At 45.3% G+C, this 13,571-nt stretch overlaps 1 protein-coding gene across 10 annotated transcripts in view; it reads right to left on the reverse strand.

Annotated features, from left to right (window-relative positions):
• CAPRIN1 (cell cycle associated protein 1) overlaps positions 1 to 13,571 on the reverse strand; it is a 1,156,748-nt gene that overhangs the window by 1,053,301 nt on the left and 89,876 nt on the right. For all 10 annotated transcript variants that reach the window (XM_069623390.1, XM_069623385.1, XM_069623386.1 and 7 more), the window contains exon 2: positions 6,152 to 6,340. In XM_069623390.1, coding sequence (XP_069479491.1) covers positions 6,152 to 6,340 — 189 coding nt within the window. The remainder of the gene's footprint in view (positions 1 to 6,151; positions 6,341 to 13,571) is intronic.

Consider the following 13,571-nt stretch of genomic DNA (forward strand, 5'->3'; position numbering starts at 1 on the left):
ATTGGTGACCTATGGGGAGAACAGTGGGGCCTCATTGCAGTATACGCACCCCCTGCACTCCCGATCGCCATCACGACTTACAATTTATATTACGGGAGGATGGTGCGGAGGTATGGGTCCTGGGAGGGGATTTTAACGAAGTAATGGAGGTCGCCAGAGATAGATTTTACAGGGGCGCCACGACTCGGGAGGGCCCGACTACACTGTACAGATTCATGGTCTCAACTGGGCTATTGGACACTTAGAGGGCTCTACACAAATGAATCTGGGTTCTCGTTCTATTCCCATGCGCATAAAACAATGTCTAGAATCATCAACATCCTCATCCCCGGAACACGTCCCACAGATGCATGTCCGACGCCCCTACTGGCCAGAGAGACCTCAGACCATTCTCCCCTACTGGTGACCCTAAAGAGCAAACAGAAGCCAGACACCACCTGGCGTCTGAACACATGCTACTTGGGGTTCCCCTGAGATAGCTGAAGGCCTGACAAATAAATCCAACAAATACTTTGAGCTCAACGAGGGTTCCATTGATTGTCCACTCACGACCTGGAAGGCCTATAAATCTGTCTTTCGGTTCCCCCCCACCCCCCTGCCCTGCATTTCCTTGGTGACCGCCCACTGGTGGACCCACACCTGGGAATTCATGGAAGCAGAGGGACAGGTTTCTGAACAGGAGGCACTATTTCTGGAATTAGGCACAGAGGCCTCACAAGAGGCCCTGGAAACAGCACAAGAGACCCTAGGAAACCTGGCCCTAGAAAAAACGCTCGGACCACCCACTGGTCGATCCGGAGCCAGATCTATGAACGCAAGGACAAAACGGGAAAGCACTGGCCTGGCTGGAAAGGCGGGAACAACGTAAGGGGTATGTCCAAGCAATTCAAACGCCCAACAGGGACCTGCTGACGGAAGACTCCGACATAGCGGAAGCCTTTGCTAACTATTACAAGCACCTCCATTCCTCCATGGGTGGGGGACCCGGGACGGACCACTCGAATTTCCGAGATACGATTGAAATCCAGCGCCTCACCACACAACAGAGGGAAGCGCTTGACCTAGTCGACGGAAGATGAATTACAGTCCGCACTCGCAGAGCTCCAAACTGGGAAAACCCCAGGACCTAACTGTTTCCCAGTGGAAACTTGGTGGCTCATTACACATATATACACTGCATGTTCCTCTGGAGCAAAGAATTAGGCACCCTCCCCCCGGACCTTAGGGAAACCTGTATTGTGGTGCTGCCTAAAACGGGAAAACCCCCAGATTAGTGTGCCTCATATAGGCCCATTTCATTGATAAACGGGGAAGCCAAAGTTCTTGCCCGAGCCCTAGCAAACAGGCTACTAGGAGCGATCAAGTCTCTGTTCCATCCCGACCAGTGCGGATTCATGCCCACTAAGTCAACCGTATGAATCTGCTCAGAATCCAATTTGCCCTGCACCGCACCCCAGAGATACCTGACCCCGCTAGCCCTAGTAGCAATTGATCGAGATAGAATTAGATTACGTGGGGTGGGAAGCTCTGTGGGACAACTTGGAATGAATGAACTTTGGCCTTGGCTTCATCTCCTGGACCAAGCTCTTATATGAATCTCCCGTTGCAAAAGGGAGGGTGAATTGCAGGCTGTCAGCGTCATTCCTGCTGAGGCGCGGGACCTGACAGGGCTGCCCCTTCCCCGTTCCTCCTCTCAATAGAACCACTCGCGATCAAGCTCCGTGCAAACGGCAACTGGTCAGGATTGGTTTGGCTGGGAGTGGGCATGGAACGAGACCGGGTTTCGCTGTATGCCAATGACCTAGCCCTGTGGCCTCAAGCCACGTCTGTCTCAAATTCTCCAACGGTTCTCCGGCCTCAGTGTGAATACCCAGAAAACAGTGTTCTTCCCAACTCAAGGGGGAGCAAAAGCGATCCCTGACCCTTGTCCATACCCGGTTTCCATACACGGTTTCACGTACTTGGGCATTCTACTTAGTGCCTCGCTAGAGGAGTTCCAGCAGCTGAACTTGTAACCTATCCTCAACAGGCCTGCCACAGACATTTCCCATTGGCAGTCGTTGCCAATGTTCTTAATGGGCAGGGCTGCATTATTTAAGATGTCACTTCCAAGACTATTATATGTTCTACAGAACGCCCGACTGCCCACACCCCCTGGAATCTTCGCATCAATAGACAAACATACAGTATGGGGGGGGGGGGGGTCAACAACCTAGAATTGCTCTTACAACACTGCAACATTCAATTTGGGAGGGATAGGATTACCATGAATCCGCACAGAGTACCTAGCGGCGCAGACTCGGGTGGTAAAGCACACTCCCCCACATCAGTACAGAACTGTCCACCATGCACCCGCTTTACCCCCTCAAGGTCCTGTACGCCCCCGGGACAGAACGGCCAAAACTCCACGCATATCACTCTATATCCATCGTACCTGGGAAGAAGCACAAACACATCGGCTGGGGCTCCAGACCTACACTGGCCCAACCTCTATGGCATAACGCACACCTCCCTGAAATCCCAAAAACTGGGACAGGCTTGGATACTCACATTGGAGCAAGTGGTTCAAAGGGGAGGGGTGGATATGGTTCAGTTAGACACCCTGAGGGAGCATTTTGACTTGGGACCGGGTGACCCCTTTAGATATACACAACTCACTCACGCCATGAATGCATTGTTCCCGGACCTGGAGGAAATCCCACCTTGCTCCCTCTGGAAACCAACGTCTTCGGAGCATATCCCCTCCAGGGTCACCTCCACGCTATATCGGGCCCTTAATTACCTTGGCACGAAATAACTCCACACTGAAAGGGAAAGAATGGGTGGTCGCTGAGGTTCCCTTGTGAGATAGGCATAGATGCAAAACTATGCCTGATCCAGTACAGGATATTGCACGATTCCATTATTTCTGCACCATGCTGGCTAGATGGAGTAGGGCGGGCGCGGAGGTCTGCCTTCGATGCAAATGCGAAAGGGGCACCTTCTTCCAAGATGCAATCCCAGATTGTGTGGTACAGACCTGGGCAGGCTGCATGGGCACAGTCTCTGCGACGGTGGGTTCCCAAACATCACTAGATCCAAAGTTTGTACTGCTCGGGATATGGGGAGAACTGGTCCTCACTAAGCATGAGAAACTGTTCACGGCCAGGGCACTGGGGGCGGGCAAGAGACTGATCGCTGCAAACTGGGGATCCGCGGCAGCACTCAGCCTAACCCGATGTTCTAATGAAGTTACCAGGTGTGCTCCTTGGAGCAACAAATTTATACAGCAAGAGGCTGCCGTCGCAAGTTTCAAAAGGCGTGGGGGGGGATGTATGCTCAGTGAGGCCTCCTCCCTCCCTCGCGGCTATGAAATGACCTGACCTAAGAGTACAACAAGATTACCCAGAGTCAGTGCATTTGGACTATGGATCCCCAATTTAAGTAACCCTGAGGATCCCATTTTTTATAGAATTGATAGAGAAAGATTCATCGAAGAACATCCTTTTCTTTAACATTTCTGCACCTGCTTGACAGAGAAAATCCATTAAAGATGGTTTCCTTTCATCTAGAAAGCGGCAGACACATGACCCACTTCGTATGTGTTCCAACATGTGTTTTTTAGCACGACAGTGCATTCACATATGCTTGAAAGCCAAACTAGAGACAAGCTGCTCTTTTGAAATTTCTCCTTTAACAAAGAAACTGTTTCTCAAGTGTGACTAGCAAACTGGGCAACCCACAGTAGGCAAACCCAAAAAGGTCCTTGTTATATATACAGAGGAACAAGATTGACCAACTGCCAAGACAAGAGAACAAGGCTAGTTCCCTTGGGTCAAGAGGGTGGGAGCAGGGGGGGGGGGGGAAGTTGGGGGGGGGGGGGGGGGATTTTGCAGCCTCTAGTGCGCAGGTCTCCACTATCCGACTGGCAAGTTCAGCAGAGGCTTAGCCTTCCAGGACTAGTTTCAGCATTGGACAAAAAGGTATGTTGCAGACATACCTAGTCTCACATCTGGGGGAAAGCTGGTTTTATGCACATCCAACCACAATGCCACCAGTTGAAAATTAGCCAGCCATTGAATCAGGAGTGGTCATGACTTTCAAACCTTCCCAAGCCAACACACAAGATGTTGATTCAGAGTGATTCTGAGACACACATTCAAACATCCAACTAGATATAATCATGGCAGAGTTGGACATTTGGCAGTTGGACAGTGGCGTAATGCATCAATGTTACACTTCCTTTCCCTTTGCAGATCAGAGGGAGAGACTGTTGGATCCAGCCATGGTAAATAGCCTACATTTGCGAGCCATTTGGATCCGGACATGCGTATCGAGGTTCTGTCGCCATCTCAAGAACACCAGTTCTTGTCTGGTTCATTACTTCCAGATTTTGCTGATCTGAAGCAGGCAACATCAATGGCAAGAAAATTTAAGTATTTTATAGGCAAAGCTTAGTTGGCTTGAAGAAGGCATCGGCTAACGGAATTCTAGTAGTACCAAAGTCAAGTGTACAGAAGGAAAGGAAAAAAATAAAAAATAACAACTGCCTAAGCAACAGTGTCAGTGCCCACACCTCAAGGGGAGTCTGGGCACCTAGTTATCTGCCAATGGTTGGCAAGATACAACTGCACCCATTCACCATGGAACAGCACCTAAACGCGACTGGTTTTGAACACAATCCACCTTTAGTTGGTGCTGGCCTCTAGCATGGGAACCCCGGCACCTACAGTACAGAACCACTGCAATATCTAGCCGTCAACTGTAGTCTTCAGTTAAAGTTGAAAAATACCAAAAAGGCAAACTGCAAAATATCCTAACAAATAAATCTTTCTAAAATACCCAAAAAGACCAGACAACGAAGCACTAGATGAAATGCTGGCTGTGTTGAACCTAACCCCCTGCCCATGTGCACCTCATCTGCACAGCAGAGCAAGGTGCGCCCCTGTGAGAAACTAGACCAGGATTACTAAGGTAGATACATTGGCTCTAGTTTATACTCTCCATAACTGATGAGAACAGGTCATATAGCCATCAGCTTGCACTACAATGCAGCCCTCGATTTTAATTTAGCAGAGCAACTCTGCTCCTTAAATGGTACCCAAACAAGACCGTACCAAGCCCTGGAAAGTCTTACGTATTTCTAGCCCTAGCAGGTACTGGAGAACAAACCTCAATATTTGGACACTTAGTTGCACCACTTTATGGCACACATGGATGCGTTACATCTTTAACAGATAATCATCCCAACTACCTCTAGACCTCTACTGAAAGTGATGGCGCGTAAAAATCACATCCAACACTCCCCCAAAGAGCCCAAGGACTCTACTGCTTGTCCTAGAGAAAGTAGAGGTCATCGAAGGAGTCATGCCCCGCAATGCAACTCAACCATAAACCTAGGGCCCAGAGAATATCTACGAGCACAGTAGGCATTTGGAAATAAAAGATACATCTTTGGATAATTGAGGGCACACAGGAAGCAAATGAACCCAAATCTCTAAAATGACATCAGGCCATTTGTGCCTCAAATAACTCCCACTACACTTAGGAACTCCTACAGACTAGTCAACATCTTGAATGCACAACATTAACCTTTGTATAGATGCAAGCATTCGACGTGCATGAATGGTGGAAGCACTACTTAAAACGAAAAGCCAACCACAGGATTGCCAATCACCTTCAAGGCAGGTCAAAGGTTCTTCTATATATATATATATATATATATATATATATATATATATCTCAAGAGGGTTTTTAGCAGCAATGCCAACATAAAGATACACCATTAACTTAAGAGTGTTGTCCATGGTATCCAGAAACGTCTACATTTAAACATGCTACCCTCAATGCTTTCACAAATTCTCAAGCAACTGCTTCCAGAGAAATTTGTTGACAACGTAAACTGATCATTCAAAGACTGCATATTATAAATGGCGTACAAGAAACACAAAAGTATGCACTTTCCAGATTAGCAACAGTCCCTGTAAGACATAAAAGCACAAACAAAACTGCCTAAAGTAGACGGTGGAGCGCGAAAATACAAATTTCACCTCAATGGAGACAAACTTCAAAAATGCATTTTAGAAGCAATGCAAACAAACCATTTTGGATCCCAGCAATATACATATTTTAGTCTCTGGACAAACGTTACATACAAGAGGAGAATAAAGACCTTTTTCTTCTCAAGGTTGCGAAGCTTCTTGTCAATGACACCCAGAATCTGCTTCATGGCCTCAGTTTGGATGGTGACTGTGCCGCAGGGCATTTGGCCCAGCACTGGCTGCTGAACCAAGGAGGAGCAAGCGGCAGCCTCACTGGACCCAGGCACAGCTGCCTTTGTGCTGCCTGTGACAGATGGCATCTAAAATAAATTGAAAAAGATCAAAAGTTTAATAAAGCCATTGGTAGAGTAAGTAAGAAGCATATAAAAAATAGTCTATATATAGATGCTTTGTATAAAATGTCAGGGAATACCCTAAACTCGACAAATTCTACTTAAACAGTAAACATTTCTGATTGTTAACTGATGTACAACAGAACGCACGATAGAGCCACAGTGCTCTTATTTGCTCAAAAGACAGGCTACCATCATGTGTTCAGACTGGTGGTGGGGCAGCAGGATCCAAGAGAAAAAATAAATAAAAAAGTACAGACACCAGACCTTGCAACAAAAATAAATCCCAAATCTTACAATGCTCTGCTAGCTCTTAATAACCAACATTGGATTGCAGTCCCTCAAGGTGCAACAGAAACCTCTTTAGGCTGAATTTCGTAACCTAGTGAGTCCCCCAGCAGCTTTGCTGGATTTCTGGAGTTTGTTTTTTTCTCCTGCCAAGAGTGAGACTTTCTCCCACTCTTGGACACGATTTATGGCGTTCCTTTGACTGTTTACTCCATAGGGTCTCATGTGTTTTTACTATGTGTGTTACACAGCATACTCCGTGCAGTAACACAGGGGTGTCATAGTGACACCCCACCATAGACTCCAGACCCTGGGACTGACTACTGTGTCCCAGGGCATGTAAAGTCACCATTGGCTTTACTAGTCCCAAATTATTAACAGAAACCAGTACAAACCATCATATTGTGGACGTACTGGTCGGGGCAATTCGATAGCCCCGGGATCTGTTAGTCGAGGGGGCACGTCTCCGTCCCCCCTGATCGAGTTTTGGCTGGTGGCAGTGGAAACTACTTTTTATATTCGACCGTGAATATTTCCCTATGGGATTTTCCCATTGTTCGAGGCTACCAACTTTAATTATTTAATTCTCATAGCCGCGAACATACCGGTTTAATTAATATTAATTCGCTGGTTGGTATTTTTTGCCAGGACTCTATTCTAAAATGGGGTTGGTTTTCTCTTCTGTGACTCCAACCCAAGTCGAGCCCTTTGTTCCACTTTTTGGCAGGCTTCTCCACAAAAGCCTCCAAAAGTGGTGCCAATCTATCTGGGTACCGCAGGGGGTGTGGGAGGGGGTTTAGGCACCCTAGACTGAGTTACTTGGTAACTCAAGTCGCACTCTTGTGTGATTGGCCCAAGTGGTGAGCCGGCCGGCTCACCACTTAGCATGTTTGATTGACAGCTAGGCTGAGTGAATGGGGGTATGCTGCATAAAAGCAGGGCTTTGGGGACTGGAACTTCAGATGTCGCCAAAGGACCGGAGAATCCGACGAGGGAGAAGCTGAGCCGACCTACCACGATGACACCACTGGTGGAGCCCTGCGGAACCGACGCACCACTTCCCGACGACAGCGAAGATCTCCCGGCAGGAGAGGCTTCTTCCCCCGACTGGTGGGCACAACCAGTTTACCTTCTCTTCGCAACCCCAGACCGGTCTGTGGTCGAATTGCTCGTGCCAAGCATCCGGCAGCCGGATAGCCACTTACCACTGGACCGCGAATCAACGGACCGCTCCTTGTGCCTGAGAAACTCTGCGGCTGGTTTCTTCCCTGGCAGTGCAACAGACTCCTGTCTTCCTCCCCGACGAGATCCTCTCTTCCCCCGGACGAAGCACAGACTTGCATCCGCTGCCAGGAACAACTGCCCCTGCTGGAGTATTCTCACCACTTTAAGGTACCGTGTCCGCCAGGCCTCCCTTTCTAAAGATTGCTACAAGGTAATAATAACCCCTTAACCTTCTGGACTGGGCTGGCCGCCTTGACCCTCTAACTGGTCCCTTTCTTTGGTCCAACTCCTTTTTGAACCGTTACAAGACTTTGTGCAATGCAACCGTGTGACCTTGGACACATTTCGTTTTGATCCTCTTAAAGCGGATCCGGCATACTGACTCTGAATTCACAGTGTTACTTTGCCTTCCTCTCTTATTGTGTTTGTGAAAAAGTGTTGGGATCCGTTTCAATTTATTCTCTGCTTTTCTCTCCCTTTTTAAAACCAATTTTTAGAGTGCCGTCTACGTTAAGCACTCGCCGCCGTCTGAAAATAAGTGGGGCTTTAAGACTTGTCTAATATTCTTTTAGGGGAGTGTATATCTTTTAGTGACCGTGTTTTTGAATTGCTTACTATTAGTGCCTGTGTGTTTTTCTAGATGTGGTTTTAAATAATTATATCTCTTTTACTCCAAGCTCTGGTCAGTGTTTACTTGTTCCATTGTGTTCTCTTGACCTATTGTGAATACTCTGTATACTGCCTAACTCTTCTTGAGGGAAGTCTGACTGCTCAGCCACAGCTACCAAGTGAATCTGTGTGGTACATACTGCTACCAAGTGGGTTTACTGCCAAACACATGTAGTCCTAAATCTTTTGCAGTGGTCCCAGAGGGAACTGCACAGGTTTCTGCCTAACAACGGGTAGAATGATTGACAAATTAAGTTAAGTGAATAATGGATTAAAAATTAAAAATGGAAAGCACACATTACCTCCACGTTCCAGTAATACGATGGGACTCATGTGTGTCCCACCCCTTTCCACAAAGTGTAGAACCACAAATGTCTAAGGCCAGTAACATGTTTTCCTCCCTTTGGCAGTGCCCCAGGCACGTGGCTGCACAAATTGCTGCAACAAAACTGTGCAAGCTCCCTTCTTCAGAAGCCCATGGAATGGAAAGCAACTTCTGATAAGAAGGGCACAAGTGCAGAGTAGTACAGCAGATGGGTGAAATATTTGGAAGAATTGTGCCATTGATAAGGGAAACATGAAACTAAGGGCACATAAAGGTCTTATTGTGCCTGCCCCCCCCCAGATCTTTGCCATAAAGAGTAATGGCGGATATGCAAATTGGAAGGCTCAGAAAATTGTTACAAGGCATAAAATAAGCAGTGTTGGGGCAATTTGCTATGCAATTCTAAGTTTGCAAATTAAATTGGCACTGTGTAGCAAAGTTCGTTATTTAAGTTACCCTGTTCAATGAAAGCACAGCTCACCCTGCATTCCTCGTCTTCAGAGATCTCTCCACCCTCTTTTCTCTGTTCACTGCAAAGTTCAAAGGGGCTAATAGAGAGAGAGTACAGTAGTAATCATTCCCTTCACTCATGCCAAAAAGGCCTGTGTGGGAGTGCTATTCACATTTTATTTTTCAAATAGTTACAAAGCAGAACTAATCAGGATATTTCTGTTATTAAGCTAACTGTATCCTGTCTGCGTCAGACCAGTATGTGTTACTTTTTTTTTTAAATAAAGGCTTTCAATTCCTTTTCTAAAAACATAATAGGTTACATAATGCATAATTTCAGCATTACTACTGTAAAACACTGCATTGTCTCCATGCTTTACAGTGAAGTGCATCTAAATCTCAGTGTCAACTAGATTTAATTTTGTTGGGGAAGATGCATCATATGGACTAGTGAACACCTTTGAACATGTACATGACCATGCGTACAAATGCTTTGATGGCAAACCTAGTCCTGTGGCCTGCTGGTTACATACAGCTTGCAAATGGTGCTCAACCCATGAGCTAATCCCATACTCCTTGACATTCCATCTTACCATGTTGGTTTATAACCGCTACCCTGAAAGTGAGATGGCCGCAAACTACAATATTCTGACTAGTTTGCCCAGTTCTCTGCCTGCTGTGCCATCCACTCTGCTTAGTCTTACATAATGAATACACAAAAGCCATCTTGATAGCTACTTAAATTAGTGATCAAGTCATCCAGTCTGTACATCTACAGACCTACTGCAAAAAACTGTACAGTGTAGTTGGCCTCCAGCGCTCACTTTGCTCTAGGATTATGATTCCAATATATATTTGCACCTGCAGTAGAGAGCTGGCCAAACTGTTTTAAGAGCCTTTATCATATCTATTTGTGTCCATTCATGCAGCTAACCTTTTTACAGACACTCATCCAGGGCTCGCAAAGTATTTTCGCCCACTCACATGGTCCAGTAGATTTTAAGAAGGGGCAGTACCATTTGTAGGGGATGTTGGAAACTTTGATTTAAACTTTACTTTGTTTGCAGTAAATGTCAAATAAGTTTCACGGAGTGTGCCAAACTAAAGTTGGTTTGTGGTGACATGCACGATTTTACCGAAAGAATTTGCAAGTCTGACTTATTTTACTAATGTCTTGCTACAGCAGTATACAAAACTGCTGTATTGGTGCTCATTTTATATCTTGGGTACAAGCGTCTTCTGGTGGCATCAAGAACATTAGTACACAATTGCTAATCAAATGGGTTGGTTTGCGTATCAAGAAAAACGTAATTAGCAAACTCTGCTAATCAATTTTTGAAAACGAATTTAAGCCTTCTGGTAATCTGCTCTTTCGTACGTTTGATGCCGTTACTTCCATATCAAATGTGATTTTCCATGAATTAAAGTTATAAATGTGTGTGTATAGCATTCAATAGTTCATAAAATGCCTACACAAATTGCAGGGTTTAAAATTGAGGGGAGCTGGGAGCCATATAGTAGAGCCTTGTTAGCAGCTCCTTTGGCTACTACGGCCAAATGGTGCCTTCCAAACATGTAAGTGTGGCATTAACTTTGAGTATGAGAATGTTAATAAAGAAGAAGAATTAGAACATCCAATATACATTTAAATGTAATGGTTCATACAAAATGAACAGTTAAACAAGCATCTTTGGTAGGTTCTGGTTCCCCTGCAGTAGCTCCTGCCGACAAGGTGATGCCTAACACCCAATTTCGAATTCTGCCCAAAATAAGGGTGCGAAAAAAAAATAGATCAGACTAAAAATAAACCCATCAATGATGAAAATTTTAAGATTTAACAATAGTTTTAAAAAAGATATGTACTATGTGTAGTTTATTGATAAGGTTGGATTAGAGGTCATAGAGACCTTACATATTTTGGATTCCCCATTTTCGCCCACCCAAGTAAGAACTACTACACATAGAATTTAAAAAAGGAAAGCAAATGTGTAAGCTGCTCTAAAGGTGAAGATTAAGAAATTTGGTAAATTCTTCTACCAGTTCTTAAATTTTATAGATTGGTTAAGTTAATTCAAAATTCATTCATGCGCTATAAATTCGCCCAATTGTGTGCTGTGAGAGTTGGATTATTACGAGGCTCTTGTATGAGAACTATTTTATTCTGAAATGTGTTCGCTCGGTGGCGATGGGCTTACAAAGCATTACATAGTAGGGTCGCTTTGAAACAATTGTCCCTGTACAGGAATATGTTATGTCCTTCTCCAAAACACTTTATATTTTGATTTGCTTTCTGCTGCTACAAAAGGGTTCTGGTTTCCCCGATTTGGGATTTTATAAATTGTCATCAGCTGCATGAGCTAAATCTGTCAAATGAAGCATCAGTCCAATGTCAAAACAAACGGCTGAAGCTCTGGGTAGGTATGCCCTTTATTCACACTGGACGGCGCTACATAAAAGAGCTGGCATTGTGGAACCCCATTTGGTTAGTTTTCCAGATACGAGTTTGTTGGGGGGGAATTTATCATGGTTCTGCTCCATCCCTCTCCTAGTGAGACCCCCAGCACTTTGTTCGACGTGGACTTTTTTTTAACAACATAAATGAGTGGAGCCTTTTTCCCCCCACTCATTCATTCTTATTTGCTGACTTTAGGAACTCTGTTCTCTGCGTTTTACCTTTACTATGGGGTCTACTTTCCTCTATACAGCCACCTGTCCCTAACTGCTGAGAAATTTCAGAGGAGTGCGCTGAAATTGAAAAGGTGAGGTTCCTGAGGTGAAAGACTAGTCGGCCACTGGAAACTGAAGAAGACTACCAGAGACGCCGGCAGACCCTTTGCATCACTTTGAAGCGACTACTGTCGTCCTGACCCCGCTTTCCTCTCAGAATAGGACTCCTTTCCCTTTGGCTGGTGGGACCAACCAGCCTCGAGACCGAGCCATCTGCCGAGGTGCTTTGGCTTTCCAAACCTGCAGACAGCAAATACCAGGAGACCTCCAGCCCATTTGCTGTGCAGCATCTGAGAGGCAGAATCAGTGCAAGTCTTTGCTGAGATCAAGTTGAACCTCCAGATACATGATTCAACTCATCCAAGTCCCCATACCAGAGTGCAGGACTCCAGGAATCTAAGATTGACCGGGCAAATGTAGTCCTTTGTTGGTGCTGAGAAAGGCACCAAAACCACAGACTGACCAAGGAGTATGAAGAAATCCATACACCAAGAGTCCTCTCGAGACTGAAACAGCCCATTTAGAGTCCTTCCTTTTGTCACCAGACAAAGGAATCAGGGGACTGGGTCTGGCGCTGCTGTAGGTGGATACAGCTACAAACATTTCTAACCTAAGGTAGTGAGAGATGAAAAAGGTACAACTTCCCTTCAACTAAGAAGTTGCTCCAGAGCGTGGCGTGCACGAAGAGGGGTGTCCGCTCTACCTCTGACCCAAGCTCGCGAGTTGTGTCACGTTAGCAGGCCCTTTTGCAGGGTCTCCATCGTTGTGTTCATTCTTTAAGTATCTTCCTAGAGAGTGAGAGTAGCCCAAGGAACTTTTGTTGCTTCATAAGACTTTGAATCCATTCAGAACATTTGCATTTAGTTAGGGATTGGACTTTAAAAGTGTTACTTTGCCAAGAAAGTGTCTAGAACTCCGATACTGTATGCCTAACCAACCTTTTTAAATGCACGTGCACGGTTGTACCGATAATACGGCAGAACTATCATATTGTACCATGAGCTACAACCACTGAAGCAGTGGCCTTTGAAAAGTATTTATAAGTATTCCCAAGTGTGTTGGTTAACTGAACCAAATATTTCTGACTTCCTTGTGTAAATAAAATTATATATTTTAATGTAACATCTGTTTAAGTGTTTCTTTGGACTACTGTGCTAACTGGATTCAGTGTACTTGCCTACAGCTCACATCTTCCTCCTACGATACGCCTGGCTGCTCTGCCACTCTACCAAGGTTCCTTGAGTAGCACAGACTTGTACAGAGTTGTGGACCTGCATGCCAAGGGATAGTTGTATACCTAAAGGGGACAAACATTTACAGGGCTAATTTTAGGAGGCTATGTTTTAGGGGAGTTTTCCTAAATGAGTAGTTCACTCAAATGTTATGCTTTAAAAATAGCTATATTAAAATGTTTTAAAAAGTTCCTATGGAAAATTATGTTTAAAAGGACACTTGAAGTCTTCATTTTCAAGCATTTGGGGAGAGCCATTTCATAAACTAAAGCAGTTTCATGTG

Source organism: Ambystoma mexicanum, chromosome 11, assembly GCF_040938575.1.
Source record: "Ambystoma mexicanum isolate Mex_15411 chromosome 11, UKY_AmexF1_1, whole genome shotgun sequence".
Lineage (NCBI taxonomy): Eukaryota > Metazoa > Chordata > Amphibia > Caudata > Ambystomatidae > Ambystoma > Ambystoma mexicanum.